Source organism: Diprion similis, chromosome 1, assembly GCF_021155765.1.
Source record: "Diprion similis isolate iyDipSimi1 chromosome 1, iyDipSimi1.1, whole genome shotgun sequence".
NCBI classification, from domain to species: domain Eukaryota; kingdom Metazoa; phylum Arthropoda; class Insecta; order Hymenoptera; family Diprionidae; genus Diprion; species Diprion similis.
In genome coordinates this window covers 6,194,056-6,208,946 of record NC_060105.1, presented here as the reverse complement: position 1 = coordinate 6,208,946, position 14,891 = coordinate 6,194,056, and the positions used below count along the sequence as shown (strand labels likewise).

The 14,891-nt window shown below is 38.0% G+C and overlaps 3 protein-coding genes across 11 annotated transcripts; 2 read left to right on the top strand and 1 right to left on the bottom strand.

The window, feature by feature from the left end:
• The first annotated feature begins 4,807 nt into the window (after window positions 1–4,807).
• LOC124405641 (frataxin homolog, mitochondrial) lies at window positions 4,808–5,930 on the top strand. Its single transcript, XM_046880707.1, has 3 exons — window positions 4,808–5,116; window positions 5,336–5,456; window positions 5,539–5,930. Exons 1-3 carry the CDS (start codon window positions 4,875–4,877, stop codon window positions 5,821–5,823), a joined length of 648 nt encoding a protein of 215 aa, XP_046736663.1. The 5' UTR covers window positions 4,808–4,874; the 3' UTR covers window positions 5,824–5,930.
• LOC124405560 lies at window positions 5,781–9,905 on the top strand. 7 transcript variants are annotated; one of them, XM_046880602.1, is made up of 14 exons: window positions 5,781–5,916; window positions 6,152–6,226; window positions 6,306–6,567; window positions 6,633–6,777; window positions 6,868–7,064; window positions 7,131–7,237; window positions 7,315–7,536; window positions 7,608–7,814; window positions 7,898–8,206; window positions 8,278–8,376; window positions 8,453–8,835; window positions 8,991–9,108; window positions 9,178–9,354; window positions 9,441–9,905. In XM_046880602.1, exons 2-14 carry the CDS (start codon window positions 6,152–6,154, stop codon window positions 9,636–9,638), a joined length of 2,499 nt encoding a protein of 832 aa, XP_046736558.1. In that variant the 5' UTR covers window positions 5,781–5,916; the 3' UTR covers window positions 9,639–9,905. The 7 variants fall into 7 exon arrangements, 5 of the variants coding, with proteins under 5 accessions (XP_046736558.1, XP_046736552.1, XP_046736543.1 ...); XM_046880596.1 differs by having other exon boundaries at window positions 6,865–7,064; XM_046880587.1 differs by having other exon boundaries at window positions 6,868–7,237.
• On the bottom strand, window positions 8,933–14,311 carry LOC124405629 (phosphoserine aminotransferase). Of its 3 annotated transcripts, none has more exons than XM_046880695.1 (9): window positions 14,223–14,311; window positions 13,196–13,326; window positions 11,264–11,379; window positions 11,009–11,170; window positions 10,822–10,916; window positions 10,541–10,710; window positions 10,107–10,367; window positions 9,874–10,001; window positions 8,933–9,096 (listed from the first exon to the last, which is right to left on the bottom strand). In XM_046880695.1, the coding sequence occupies exons 1-8, from the start codon at window positions 14,295–14,297 to the stop codon at window positions 9,887–9,889; spliced, it is 1,125 nt and encodes a 374-aa protein (XP_046736651.1). In that variant the 5' UTR covers window positions 14,298–14,311; the 3' UTR covers window positions 8,933–9,096; window positions 9,874–9,886. The 3 variants fall into 3 exon arrangements, with proteins under 3 accessions (XP_046736651.1, XP_046736640.1, XP_046736633.1); XM_046880684.1 differs by lacking the exon at window positions 8,933–9,096 and adding an exon at window positions 9,434–9,570; XM_046880677.1 differs by lacking the exon at window positions 8,933–9,096 and having other exon boundaries at window positions 9,759–10,001.
• Between the last annotated feature and the right edge of the window lie 580 nt (window positions 14,312–14,891).

Below are 14,891 nucleotides of genomic sequence, written 5' to 3'. Positions count from 1 at the left end.
TATCGTTGTGAGTAGAACGTATGATTCGTCGATGAATACGTGATTGATTTTTTTCTACTCATTTCTTTTCATCTAATTTTTTTTCAGTTTTTATATTTCGATTAATATCTGTACGAGTTTCTCTGCTGATAAGATGAAAGATGAAGAGTGATCTATACGTGATCAGTTGATCGAGAAAGTTGTACATACATACATGGCCATACATGGCAACATGTAAGAAATAATATCGAGCAGTATGATGGATGTCAATGAAAAAGTTTACGTTTCAGTTACAGAATGCAAGGTGGAAAATATCGCAATTTATATACCCTTGATAAACTGCAATTTTCCCAACTCTACAACTGAAACGGTAGCCTGATTTTTTTCAGATTAAACAATTGCAGAAAAATTTTGAACAAAATCAAAAACGGTGAGGGTCAGACGTTGTTCGAATTTCCATGGAATCCCCCATATATACATACTGTATATAGGTACACAAGTAACGTTGTAACTTCGGTTTTAATGAACGGCAATAATCATGTCGTGACGTCAGATGCGTAATTATAATTAACACAGGTCGCGGTAGATTGCATTGCATAGATGCATAACGTCGCCTAACCGGACTCCAGAATTGGGAAGAACGGACGTCGTCTTAATTGGAGTGTCAAGGATTCAGAATGTTCATGACTATTTGCTGAGCTGCATGCAGGCTCCGAGTCCTGCATGGTCAAGACGTACGTCGCGATTGCGCGGAAGTTTAAACATTCAGGAGCTGTTTTATGCTGTATTAGGCGGGTCGACGCGCGTTAGAACCGCGCCTTTAATTGCCTCCAATCCGATGATTGGACCCAGTGTATCAGATAAGGACACGTATATATTGCCTCCACCCGGCGGAAGTGATGAATGATTGTTTTGTTCGTAAAATGGCAAAATGTTGTTCCGCTCGATGAGTATAATTAGAAAATATTAAATGATGAAGCGGGGAAAAAATAAGGGCGATATCGTCATAGAGCAATCGAAACGCGGACACGCCTTTGACGATATCTACATGCGTTTATCAAATTCTGACGTAGATTCGACGGATCGGAACGGAGTTCAATAATTTGATATTCATGATACGGTTGTTTTTTCATCTTTAATTTGTGGATATTTCGACGCGTCCGTTGCATCAGGAGAATATTATCCCTGTTGCAAAATCTGATCTTCTCTTTGGCAAACGTTTTCCCTGTACTTTCTTAAGTCAATAACTTCTAGGCAGCGCGCGGCTCGTTTTATATATCGAACTGTTTACCGTCTCGTAGTTGAATTGTGATCACAGCACTCAATCAGCTCTTTTCATCAATTCTTACATAACTATACGAGTATAATAGCAAAGTCGACAAAAAAAAGAAAGAAAGAAATAAATAAATAAATAAAAACTCGGATGAATTTGAAGAACATTTCAACCCCATTTTTAATTTTAAACTACGAAATCTTCGCTACACGGAAAAATTTCGGTGTGTAGACTTTTACATAGACTACAAATTGGCGTCGATTTAACACTAACCGGTACTAAATTTCCAAACAGAAGAAAAAAATTCTATTGTACAAATATTTACTTCAGCCATTTTCAACACCAAATTTTTGCTCCGCTCGTGCACGTGTTGAGGATTTTTTTCGCTCAGGGATTATTTTTTGCGAACAAGGGTGGAAGGATCGGAGTTATGGATTCTGCATAAATTGTGCTCGGCACGCCCTCGCAGATATAAAAAATATACGTTAAATTGCACCATGTGGAGGTGAATTGATCAGTATGCGGGATTTTGCGGGTTGTAATATTGCGGCTGCATGCGTTGTAAAGTAAAGTGCACACATGCCGCGAAACATCGAGAGCCAAGCGTGCAAGCAGGAACTACGACGGATTATCCGCACGAGCCATCCACGGAGAAAAAATCAGATTAACACTAATCAGCGATCAACCGGGCGTATCAGTCACCCTGTTCGAGTGTTTAACGAATGGCTTAAGCCATATATTAGAGGATTAGGTGAAACTGAACGGACAACATTATCGCCATGTCTGCTGCCGCTGGTGTCTAGTGTTTTCTGTAATTCCTTATGGTTTATCTGCAGGACGACGTATTAAAATTATGTTTGATAATTATGCAGATATTTCGGACTCAGAAGATTCAGGGAATACTGTTGCGGTTATTTTGAACTAACAAACGTTTGAAAATTTCTTCTTATATAATAGACACTTGTAATTCTCTTTTGCTTGCGAAGCGGCGGATCGACTAATTGCTAATATATTCCATCAGCCACGCGGATAATTGGAGATGAGGTATATAACGTTATACTTTCTCAATCACGACCGCTTGTATTTTCATTCAAAGATTATACAAACGGAATGCTTTTTCACGGCATTGCTTTTGTTATCATATCATTAAATCGTCGCAAACGTCGAAGAGGATTGAATGAAGGGAGGATAAAAGGAAAGGCGCGCCCGCAAGGACGGTTTTATACATATAAGCCAATTTTACGGAGAGTTTCGGGATCGGGTTTTGAAAAGCGTATATTCGCATTATAACGACACGACATATTTGTACGGACACATTTTATTGACACGTCAAACAAGATGACCAGGACGATTTTATCCCACTCCAGCATTCGCGTTGAGAGAGAGGAATTAGTTTTTGATTTCTGAAAATTAATAATCAAATTTCAATCACAGCCTGATTGCTGCGGAAATATTACCGACTAACTATTACTAACGCGTAACAATGATCTCAAAATGAAGATGAAAGTGAAATATCGTCGGCTTGGATTGAACGTAGATTTTGCGTCGAGTTTGTAACCGAGTTACGATATGAAAATCATGTGATTTTGCCTTCTTTCGGCGGAAAAAACACGCTTTCATCCGATACGCATGCTAATGACCGAATCCTGATTTATACTTATTTAGTCTATATACGAAAGGACAGACATTTTATACACTTTTCATAACGATGCTGAACATCAATTAAGCGCCACAGGGTTGTCAGAAACGTGCAAGGAACAAAAAAGTGATGGAAATTAATTCACCCGCGGGATGAAACGTGACACGCCGATCAGTTGATGGAATGAAAGTATTTGCAAATTCATTTCAGCAATATATAAGCTACGCAGGTATTATACTGAAAAGCCAGACATAATTGCAAACTGTGTCCCGCCGAATGAAGCGCTGCTCTCTAAAATCAATCATTTACTCGATGCTTCCGAAAAGTCACATCTATAATCATACCTGCTGACAAAGGAAATCGTCGAAATTTCTCCCCCACATGCGTGCCGGTATGATTTGTGATAATAAAGATGTGTGGGTATAGGGTAGGTACTTGAAATTCACAGCCATGCAAGAACTTGCACGATGCCTACTTGAATAATAATTGATCTCACTAATTTCGGGTCAGAGTTTGAGCGAGGAACCGAAGACACAAATTCAGAACTCATCGTCAGGTTGCGAAAATTTCAGCGTAATTGCCAAAGATTTTCGCACAATGGTTTCAAGCTCGCCTACAACGAACCGACGGGTTTGTTATGTATGCCAGTGGAATTTCGCAAAATTGTGCTATAATGCATCACGCGTCGAGAACTCTGATCCTTTATACGGATAGGGTCACACAAGATCACGTATCGTGATTGAGGTGAAAAATTACTTGTATATAATGCAGATGCGTGGGTAAGATATTATGAGGATTTTTGTGAAACGAATGTGTTAAAGATGAAAGAAAGAATGCTATTGCAGAAATTCGAAATTCGCGACGAAAGTTATAAACGTGATTGAGTGAGTTGGTCTTTCAGATTTTTACTGTTGAACTGATTGTGAGTAAGGGAAAAAGTAATATATCGATGTTAACGGTATTTAGCAGAAAATCTCCGGAACCTTCGCCTTTAAAAAATGTATAGGGATTAAATTTTTGCCGTAACAACAGCACGGCGATTTCCACTCGATTATACCTCATGGTTTACATAGCCGTATATCCGCGCTATATTATCTATACAATCGGGCCGCCGGTCGAATCCTCTGAAAAAATAATGGACACGTTTTTTACCGCTACAGTCTTACGTTAAAGAATACGGATGAGACTATATTTCCGGCTTTAATATAATGAATTGATAAACGAAACTATACCCTACAGTGGAACCGTTATTCGGGGATTTTCAACCATAAATAGTATGAGTTGAGGAATTCAATCGGATCAAGACAGGAAAATCATTTTATCTCGTTTATCCTATATTGTGCACGAAATTGAATTCGAAACCTATGGAAAAATGGCTGCATGGAACAACGATAGCTGTAGTATGCATAATCTCACGAACGCGGCAAGGTAAAAAAATCGTTTTTCAGCGTTCAGCTGTAAATGCCACAAAGCCAAGAAGCCCGATTTTTTATGCTACGTGCAAAATATCTAATTCGTTTTCGTTTGAAATTCACTGCGCGCCGCGGCGGAAATTTTTGGCCGAATTCTACGCCCGAAGTCACGCCCGTAGCAATGCGGAAATAGAAACAACATATGCCTTCACGCTCGGTGAAACAATTCCAATGTGGGTATTGTATAAGTATTTGTTCTTCGAAATTTCGATATTTCGAAACATGTTGGGGAAACGTTCTCGTATCCGTTGTTTTACGTAATGATGACATTCAGGAAATTCAAATCACATCGTAGATTAGATGAATTCGGCAGTCTTTCACTCCTCAGATTCAGTGTTAGCACTTTAGTTACCGGCCGCGCATAGATTGGTTGTTGAAGTTATCAATCGTAGATAAAACAGAGATCGCTCAATCCGTGAACGATATTATGATTATCAATTATAATTTACAGACGACGCAGAGTCCGGAAGAATTGTTTGATCAATAAACAGAAAATCAGGTCAAATTTACAATGATATCGCGAATAGTGCGAAGCAAACCAATTCTCAAGACACTAATCAAGACTGCGTCAGATATAACGCATCGTAGATGCGTAAGAGAGGTTTCAAATTTTCAAAAGAGTTTCTGCACGTTTGAAGGTTATGTGAAACAAACTGTTGGAAGATGGTCTAGTTTTCAATACAAGAGTTTGGGACTGAGATCAACTAACGCTCATTATTCCTCGCAAACACCTCCAGCCTACGAACCTGAACTGTAAGTTGAAACTGCAATTTTTTTCCCCAAAAATATTACAACATTTCTACAATTCTAATAAGTTGAATCTAAGCGTCAGACACCAGATACCACATGTAATTTATTGGGACAACAAATCAACGTTCGATTAAATCTTATGTTACCCCTCTTCACCGCACTAGTTAACAATTTATATCTAAAATATGTACTGTCAGGGCCTTAGAATCGTAACTATTATAGGGAACTCAATTCTGTGCAGTTTGATAAGATAAGCAACGACACATTGGAATCGCTTACTGAGTACTTCGATGAACTGATAGAAAAGGCGGGTCATTTGGAAGATGCCGATGTTTCGTTTGGAGTGAGTTTAGTCTCTTGATATTTTTAGCTTTGAGCGAGCAATAATTTTCATTCGTATGCTTAAGTAAGTTAAAATTTTTCAGGACGGTGTGCTGACTGTGAAATTCGGAAAGAAGGATGGCACCTATGTCATAAATCGTCAAACTCCCAATAAACAGATTTGGCTATCTTCTCCGAAGTCTGGACCGAAACGATATGATTTTGTCGATGGGAAATGGGTGTATAAGCACGACGGAAAAACCTTGCACGATCTCCTAAACAAGGAAATACCAGCAATTATAAGAAACCAGGCATCATTTGACCGATGTTCTTACAGCGGAAAGGAACAATATTCTGATAAAGGCTTACCCAGTTCTATTCCTGACTAATCTTCATTCTTGAACTTCTCGGGAATAGCAGTTTTTGTTGAGAATGATATTTGTATACACATAGTTGAAATCGATATTTATATTGCAATAAACGTACGTTGGCTGCCGTTATACTTTTAAATTACTTGTCCACACATAATTTGTTTCCATGTAAATTTACAAAATGATAATCGAGTAAAAAAGTATTCTATAAGCTGATTGTTCTTTTTTCCACTGCACGTATTTTGATAGTAACAATTTCTACACTTTCAAATTACTTTATTTACTAATCTAGGATTTTCAAACAATACAATTATCTCATTCCAATACCTCGACTATTGTATTGCAGATGGAGATTATGGAAGATGGAAATTTAGTAGATAGAGTTCGAATATTGCTCCAAAGAGACATGAAATACTATCAGGTACATGACTGGATGTATTCAAAGATTACAAATTACTGACCAAATCCCTTCAGAAACTGATTAAAAAATTGTGTGTCAGGAAAAGCAGATGGTGTTGAGCGAATCTATATGCGTAGGAATAAGTGGTGGAAAACTGGACTTTCCAAGACACGCTTCCTTTGCGTCAACTAAGATTGTCGCTTGGTGGGAAGCAGAATTCACCACAACATTTAAAGAGTCATCGGGGCTCAGTTTTACATCTAAAGAATACACGGAAGCAGCTGATTGCGCGGAAGTAGTCAAGCATTCAGAGCCGTCCGAGTTTGTTGCCATGATAGTTGACACATCGGAACAACTTTTAGGTGACTCCACCATAATTTATCTATCTGATTTACAACAATGCAACGATTTTTTCTATACATTGCAGCACACTTGCACACCTTGACTCAGGAAGCTTTAGATCATGCTGATTTAACTGTCTTAACAGCTACGCTGGGGGCTGCAGCTCTAGTACGAAACTGTTTATGGAATTACGATAAAAAAGTAAAAACAGTGGTTTCTGCGCAGGCATGGTAAAATAGACTTAGCGTGAAAATTTTTCCGAGTAAATTAATTCGAAAACGTCCTGACTTAGTAGATCTATTTGATTTAATTTATAGCAGCAAAATACACAAATGGTTTAAGTCATATCAAGAAATGGCCGAAGCACTAGCTGAGAGACTTCTCGACCTGCACTGTCGACTGATTTCATTGTATATTTTAACTGAAGCCAATTCCCTCGACTGGCAATCCAATCAACCATTTTTCGAAAAAGAGCGCTGTTCTTATGTGATTCAAATGTGGTGGCTGTATATGCAAGGTACACATAATACTCAGCATAAAGCTAGAGTCCTTGTTATGACTTTCTGTATATCCATTGTTTTAGGCACAAAAGAAGACCTGTGGAACACAGTCCCTCCAAAAATGGCGCAGCGTGTTTTTTCAGGAATGTTGGACGAGTCCCTGACTATTCTTACCGTTCGCTTTGTTCACGTAATAATGAAAATTCTATTAAATTATGAATCAATCTTCCATTCAAGTTCACAAGAACACCTAATTACGCTATTTAGGGTCATCCCAGTCTTGCTCGGTGCCAACAATTATGGGCAGATGTTTTCAACGTTTTGTGTTGCACGGCAAACTTGTCGCCAGCCACATTTGTCAGTGCAAATGAAATGGTCGGGTTCAATGTGAATAGATTGTCAATTATTTCAAGAGATATACACTCTAAGTGCGGGGAATTGCTGGTTTCTCTGTTACTAAGAGGAACGCCATTAAACATACTATATCAGGTATAAATTAAAAACACATTGCACGACTATTCCTTAAAGTAACGAATTTTAAAAACTTCATGCCGATCCAGGTTCTCCGTGATGGTTTAGAAAACTTGAACATGTTGTTGCCACGTCGAGGACCTGCCCCATGGCTCATCATAAGTAGTCCACATCTACTGCCACCTTCGTCGGAAAATATCGATAATTTAAAGCAACTAGCCGATGGTCCTGCAATAGCGCTTGAGATAAAAATACTCGGAGCACAACCACAGCCTGATTGGGGTCAGTTGATGAAGGTAATGCTAAAGCCTGTGAATCCATATATTGTTACTACAGAGTGCGGTACGACTTTTACAAAAGCAAAACCTCTGTTATGCAGATCTTACTGATGCGGAAACATAAAATATCAGCACTTCTATTTCAAGAGTTTGTCAAACAGAGCAATGGCTATAAATCTGATGACAGGTTTACTAGAAAAGAGAAGAGCAAAGTTGATCCAAAAGAACAGGAGGGTTGCGGAGGTTTTTTGTGCTCCGGACAAACGTGCTCTCGCCCTGCTTCCAGCCCAGCTTTATGGGCTTACAGTCTTACATATATTTCGATAATTGGAGACATGGATGCAATGATTGTCATTATTCCAGCATTGCTACAAGTTTCTGACTGGTCCAACTGCTTAGACAGACATCAGGTAATGTTTCTGACGAATTAACCGATAGTATCCTGCTTGCAGGGAATCAAACATTTTTTGTTTCATTCAAGGTTTGGAATCAAATCAGACCGCCATGGCTACACGCTCTTGTTACACCCCTATATCCCATGATGGCACCCATTGTCACAACTCTGCTGGACGCAATAAAGGTAAGTGTGCTCTGCATGGTTTACCCATCCAAAGTGCCGTATCACGACCTAAACCATACTCTACTATACTTGATAGACAGGAGCGAGTATTTACCAAACAATGTCACTGGCCCTCGCCTGCTTCAGTGAATTGTACATTTGCGCACCGGCAGGCTTACTGCGAACAGCTTCAAGGATAAACAATAATATTCCTGCCAACTGCCACCCCATAGGCGGTTCAGTGCTTCTCCAAATCATGTGCGCAGCTCTGTACACTAGTTTCTCAAAAGTGAAAGCTGACACCAATACTAATTCTTCTTCATCTACTTCATCGAATGAACCTCAGCTGGTTGCCGGTGGGCTTGATTGTAACGATACTGTTTCCTTGGCCATTGCTTTGGGTGAAGCCATCTGCAGCATCGACGAAGATGATAAGCATACTCTGCAAATAGATTCACTTCTCAGTGTAATCAACGAGAGGTGAAATTCACTCACATCTGTTCAATATCAGCATCGTTGCTGTTGAATTATCAAATCATAACACTAGTGCTTTATATTGGTTTTTTTAGTTATCTTCTTAACTTTCAGTCAACTTATCATTTCGGTTACAACATTATACGCTCTTTTATCTACAGGCTGGAGTCTGATGATTTAAGATGGCCTGGGATAGATCCTGAAGGTCTGCCATGTGCTGTAGCTCAAGCTTACGCCGATGAGCTATTACTCACTTCAGAAGGCCGGCTTGCAATAAAGGTAATCGAGCCATGATATGTTCCCCATAAATGATTATTATAATATTATGATTAATATCACAATTTGCAGGTGATACATGAATACGTGGTCCATAGCTCGGATTGGATATTAAATTGTTTGGGAATTGAAGAAATGGCGACAATGGCTGAGGCTCCAAGATGCATTCCCAATTCACCTGGGAAACCCCCACCAGCAAAGCCGCTCTTACATATGATGTTTCATATTGGATCTAACCCATTCGACCAGGTACATACGGGTTTTTTTGACTTTGTTGTTGGTTGTTTTTCTGTGTAGTATTACAGAACTTCATGGTGTACAAATTTTACTTACAGCTCTTGGTTGATTATATGCAGGCTGATTGGTTGAGAGTTTTAAAAATACCGCAGGCCATTACCATTGAGCGTCTTCGCAGTCAAATTTTAAAGCGACCCGAGTTTAAAGATACTGTAAATCTTCCACAATCTGACAAAGAAGTTACAGAAGCTCTGAAACTGTTATGCAGCACCAGAAAATCTAGCCATCTAATTTAACGGTTAATATTAAACTGAAATAGGGAAGACAGAGACTGTAGTTTATAGAATTCGTTTGCAAAACTGCACTGAAGTGGGAATATAAACTATATCACAAGGAAACTTTCGTAATCAAAGCGATTATTTAAATTTCGTAAATTTAATTTCCATTATGAAAAATTGTCGAGAAATGATACATATAATTTATAACATAAAGAGATTTTGGGAATGAATTTATGTAATCATGAGATCGTACCTAATCTTTTTTTCTAGTCTTTCTGTTTACGATGTAGACGGTAAAAATAATTCATGTAGGTTACTAATGCTTGAACATCCTCCATAGTCACTGCGTTGTACAAAGAGGCACGTATACCACCAACAGACCTGTAACAAACGAATCGTAATGCAGTTTGTTACCTTTCACTAGACGTTCCCTATGTTTTTTCGTTTTTGCTCAATTTTTTCTCTGTACTTTAGACGACGGCTAACCTGTGACCCTTGAGCTGAAGCATTCCACGAGCTGAAGCCCCAGTTAAGAAAGTATTTTCCAAGTCTTCGTCATCGCCACCAATTCTGAACGGAATATTCATTCGGCTACGCGCATCACGTCTGATCGGGCAGTGGTAAAATCCATTTGAGTTATCGATCACATCATATATAGCTTTGCTCTTTGCTATCGCCAGTTTCTCCATGCCTTCAACTCCACCATTTTCCTTAATCCAGTCGAAAACTCGGCCAACGACGTATATTCTGTAATGAGTCGTTGGAATTCATGATCTAGATTCTGACTCACAGTTGGCGGGGAAATATTTTTGTAACAAGTGATGAAAGAAGTTAAATTATAATATATTCTGATCTCATCATCCGTTGTTTATCAAACTGCAAGGAGATGTGATCGCTTTTGTTACATTGTGAATACTAACTGGAATGTTGGTGGTGTATTATGGACAGAATTATCCGTTGCCATGATAGAGAAATCCAATACTGATGGGCAGATTGACTTAGGATGTCCAAGCACGTCATCGCGGACTATTACAAGAGTAACACCTGCTGGTCCGATGTTCTTCTGAGCTCCAGCAAATATGACTGCAAACTTTAATGAGAAGGTTGAATTTAAATCAATATACTAATAATGTTTACAATAAGAAAAAGTTTTGAGCAATTTTCGTAGCATTAGTTTGCTTGAATTCCCTATTTTTTTCACCTTTGAAATGTCAATCGGACGCGACAACATATTTGAGGACATATCAGCTACCAAAGGAACATCCCCGACTTCAGGGACGTAGTTAAATTCAATGCCTGGATAACAGGAATAAAGAATTATGTGTATGAAGTTCGTAAGTGTCTAAAATTCGGTGGAGAAAAATAATTTCCATCAAATTTTTCACTACCATGAACAGTCTCGTTGGCACAGTAATAAACATAAGAAGCTTCTGGATTTAAATTCCAAGTTGATGGATCTGGAATATCTGTGTACTTGTTGGCCTTGGGAAGTACCAAGTTCACTTTAGCATATTTTGCTGCTTCTTTGGCTGCCTTAGCGGACCATGAGCCTGAAATTAAGTTTGTAGGATATATATCCTGGTGCTTGTCTTTAAAATATTTTTTTTCATCTCACAAACAATGTTGAAACACAGATAATTTACCTGTAACAATGTAGTCAGCTGTTCCCGCTTCGTTTAGAAGATTCAAAGGTACAGCTGCGAACATACCGGTGCCACCTCCTTGAAGAAATAAGACCTTGTAATTATCCGGAATTTTTCTGTGAAAATAAGTTTCATTGATGTAGGATCAATTGTGCATTGTTATAAGATATTATCAATAGTTCCAACCAAAATCTTCCGATTTGTGCAACGTTACAGCACTTGAGTTTATAGTTATCAGTTTATCTCGTGAATTGATGATTTTGTGATGACTGGTTTCAACATTCATTCAGAGAAACCATTTTTAACAAACATAAAGATATTTGGTCAAAGGTAATTAATGCTTGTAAATTTGGCATAATCTAATTTCAATAATGAAAGTATCAGGTGATCGCCACACAAATAGAATAGCGAGTTATCATTTCACCAAAGTTGAACTCGACTCAAAGATTATCAAACCAAGGTCATTTTCGCTCCGAATTTAGTGCAATCTAACTTCGTTAATGAATGTATCAGCCAACTGCCACTTGCTTAAAGAGCAAGTTATTTTTTCACCATGGCATACTTGTTGGCCGTATGAATTTTGGCTGTAGTATTTATCTAATAACTGATAACCTTATTGATATTGACTACAGACTAGACAGGAAATGTGAATAATAAAATTTAAAAAAAATAAAATAAAAATCTGGTGAAGTGTAGCTCTGACTATTATCCTCATAACACAGATAACCAAGTATGTCAAAAGTCTATTCCACTTGCTCTAATTCTTGTTTTTTTGCCAAATACTTATCGTGAATCATTTTTCCCCAAAAAATGTACAGCAATAATCGTTATTTTATTGTATAGCTCATCAAGGCTTGCTTACTTTTAGCAAATAATTTATTCTAATTTTGATGGGAATATTTTGCAAGCATTACTGTCATTTTACTGCAAAATTTGTACACATTATTTAGAAAAGTGTTCAAACCTTCATCACTCCTTGTCTGAAAATTGTTAAGTCATGCAATCGACTCGCGTTTGATATAATTTGGAGCTTTTATCATGAATTTACCAAAGCATCAATACTGTGAGTGTCACAATAAAAACATTGTTGATATGGATAAAGTATTTCAGTCTTGCATGATCAACGAATCCAGTTTCAACTGGTTGTTAATGTGACTTCTGATTGCAGCTGGTTACATAAATGATATCTACGCGATAAGTTTTACTAGCTAAAAGTTTATTTTTTACATCTACGATAATGAAATCAAATAAGATGAGTCAACTTGCTTTGTACGTAAATCTCAATGACTGTTAACAAACAATTGAGCAGTGTATAGCTGCTTATCTGGGTGCGAATGCTAAGAAATAAGCCTCTTTGTCAATAATCAAATGGCGAATTGAAATTTTTGGGAAATAAAAATTTTTGTTGGGGAAAATTTGAGTTACGTTAAACTTTAGGTATATAACATAGCTTCTGTACAAATATGTTATTCTACAGTATTTATATTCCAGCTATTTCCATCTTGTTTTGCAATTACAGCTGTGTTGTTCGATTTCAAAAAATCATATTTGCACATCGCGTCTGCATCATATGCTCAAGTACATCAACAATATTATTAAATATGTTTCCACGGTAAAATAATGCATTGCGAATGACGCCAACTGCAGCTTGGAGACAAGCCACAACTTTCAATTACAAGTTAACAAGGTCGAATTGGAAATGTTAACTAACCAGTTAAGTCCTTTAGAGGAGCTCACGTTGTGCGTTCGAAAATTTTGATTTCAATAATAGCAGCGGTAACAAGTGAATAAAATCTTTGTATGTACAGTGATATAAAATTTTAGTTACATTTGTTTAATTTCTAAATATATCAGGAAAATTTACACCTCTTTAAAGAAATGCATATGACAAACAATTGCAATTTACATATCAAAGAATTTTTTACTACTTACAAGAGATCCCGTACACTTGCTTGAGCATCTTCAATGATTTTTTTGAAATCACCGGACCTATGGCTGAGCTCGAGAACGCTGATTTTAGTGTTGGCATAGCTAAGGAGTTCGTCTTGCACATCTTTCAGTACCTATAAAAAATGCAACTGCATAAAGACTTACACGACTATTGCTATCAGTCTTCAGCAGTAATTGAAACTAAATTTAATGCCTCCTCTATAAATTGTTGGCAACGCTGGATGGTATCAGGTTATTTCCTGTTGCATGCATTTTAATCATACAGCCTTTGACTTACATAATCATGTAATACTGCTCAACGCAAGATTTGAATAAAACATAACGCCAGCTATTCAAAGAACTGGTTTCACTTATTTGCATCAAACATTGACCCAGCTCGACTTAGCTTTACACATAATCGAAAACTGAAGCTGAAAAGTTAAAACAAAAAAATTTTCAGTTGAGCCTGAAGATGATATAATGTTATGATTATTTTTTCACTCATATTGAAAAAGTAAATAAAGGCACACAATGCATTGGTGTACAAAATATAGCAGGTAAAAAAAATCATGAATAAAACGCGATAGTTTATTCCATTGGGAACCTTGCTTGGATTGTTCCAAAGTCAGATGAATTACAATATTACAATATTCAGCACGCTATGCACAGCCTGCATATCGAGTTTCTCTTGAAGCATATAACATAGGTATACATATGTATAATGAATATAGTTATTTATTATTTTCGCTTAGCTTGCTGATTGCCTATGTAAGTTTGGTTTTCTGATCCATTTTTTTTCTCATGATCGAACAGGTTGAAGATTGAAAAGTAAATATCCTAGCACGGATTCCACCGTGAATAATAAATATGTATTCTAAATTGTACGTCATCCATCCATCGTTAAATTGGCTCCTCCGTCAGCGCGAAATAACTATTCCGGAGAGGCGGAAAAAAAGGAGCCTTGCAAATCTCTCGGAAAGCAAACAATTTCCTCGAACCACTATATTCGCAATGATTGAATAAATGGTACCTTTCGCGGAAGTTTTGCTGGGCCTGCGCCGAAGTTGATGACACCGGAGGTCGAGTTGTTCGCCATGTCCGTCATCGTTGGCTGCCGTGCTCTGGTGCTCTGGTGCTTTGGTGCTCTGGGTGAGCTGACGATATCTAGTGACTGGTCTCGACTAGCTCGACACGCTGCACAAATGAAACCGAAGAGGTAAGCGTTCTACTAAATTCGCGCAAGCGATCTGACCGACGTTTATCCACCCCCCGGGAGTTCTTCGTTACGAAAAATAAAACGCGATTAGCTCATCAAAGTATTTCGCAGGCGATACGAGGCCGATCAAAGCCGAAAGGCGACGCTTGAATTCTGACGTTTTGCGTGCGTCTCGTCACTTTTCTCGATGCTATTCTTTTTATTCTTCACATTAAAGCGACGCAGCAACGCCGGAGGGGGGAGAGAATGCAGTTGCAACAATCAGCTGCAGTCGTATAGTATATCCGTATATCCAGGGGACTCCCATAGGCACACACCGGTAATACGAATAATAATCGCAACGGAGACTTGACTCAATTTGTCATATTATTGTTAATCTTACACTGAACAGCAATGAACAGATGATTGGCTCTACCAAACTTGTGATAACACTGAAAAGAAAAACAGTAGAAAAAAATGTCACTCAGCGATATGCCGGAGAAT

Bases quoted from the DNA above. Each gene is read 5' to 3' on its own strand.
- LOC124405641 (XM_046880707.1), top strand. From the start codon at position 4,875: ATGATATCGCGAATAGTGCGAAGCAAACCAATTCTCAAGACACTAATC. The intron at 5,117-5,335 runs GTAAGTTGAAAC...TAACTATTATAG, and splicing joins CCAGCCTACGAACCTGAACT to GGAACTCAATTCTGTGCAGT. The intron at 5,457-5,538 runs GTGAGTTTAGTC...AAAATTTTTCAG, and splicing joins ATGCCGATGTTTCGTTTGGA to GACGGTGTGCTGACTGTGAA.
- LOC124405560 (XM_046880580.1), top strand. From the start codon at position 6,152: ATGGAGATTATGGAAGATGGAAATTTAGTAGATAGAGTTCGAATATTG. The intron at 8,377-8,452 runs GTAAGTGTGCTC...TATACTTGATAG, and splicing joins CTCTGCTGGACGCAATAAAG to ACAGGAGCGAGTATTTACCA. The intron at 9,109-9,177 runs GTAATCGAGCCA...CACAATTTGCAG, and splicing joins AAGGCCGGCTTGCAATAAAG to GTGATACATGAATACGTGGT.
- LOC124405629 (XM_046880695.1), bottom strand. From the start codon at position 14,297: ATGACGGACATGGCGAACAACTCGACCTCCGGTGTCATCAACTTCGGC. The intron at 11,380-13,195 runs GTAAGTAGTAAA...TTATTTTCACAG, and splicing joins GCAAGTGTACGGGATCTCTT to AAAAATTCCGGATAATTACA. The intron at 10,711-10,821 runs GTGAAAAAAATA...TTCTCATTAAAG, and splicing joins GTCCGATTGACATTTCAAAG to TTTGCAGTCATATTTGCTGG.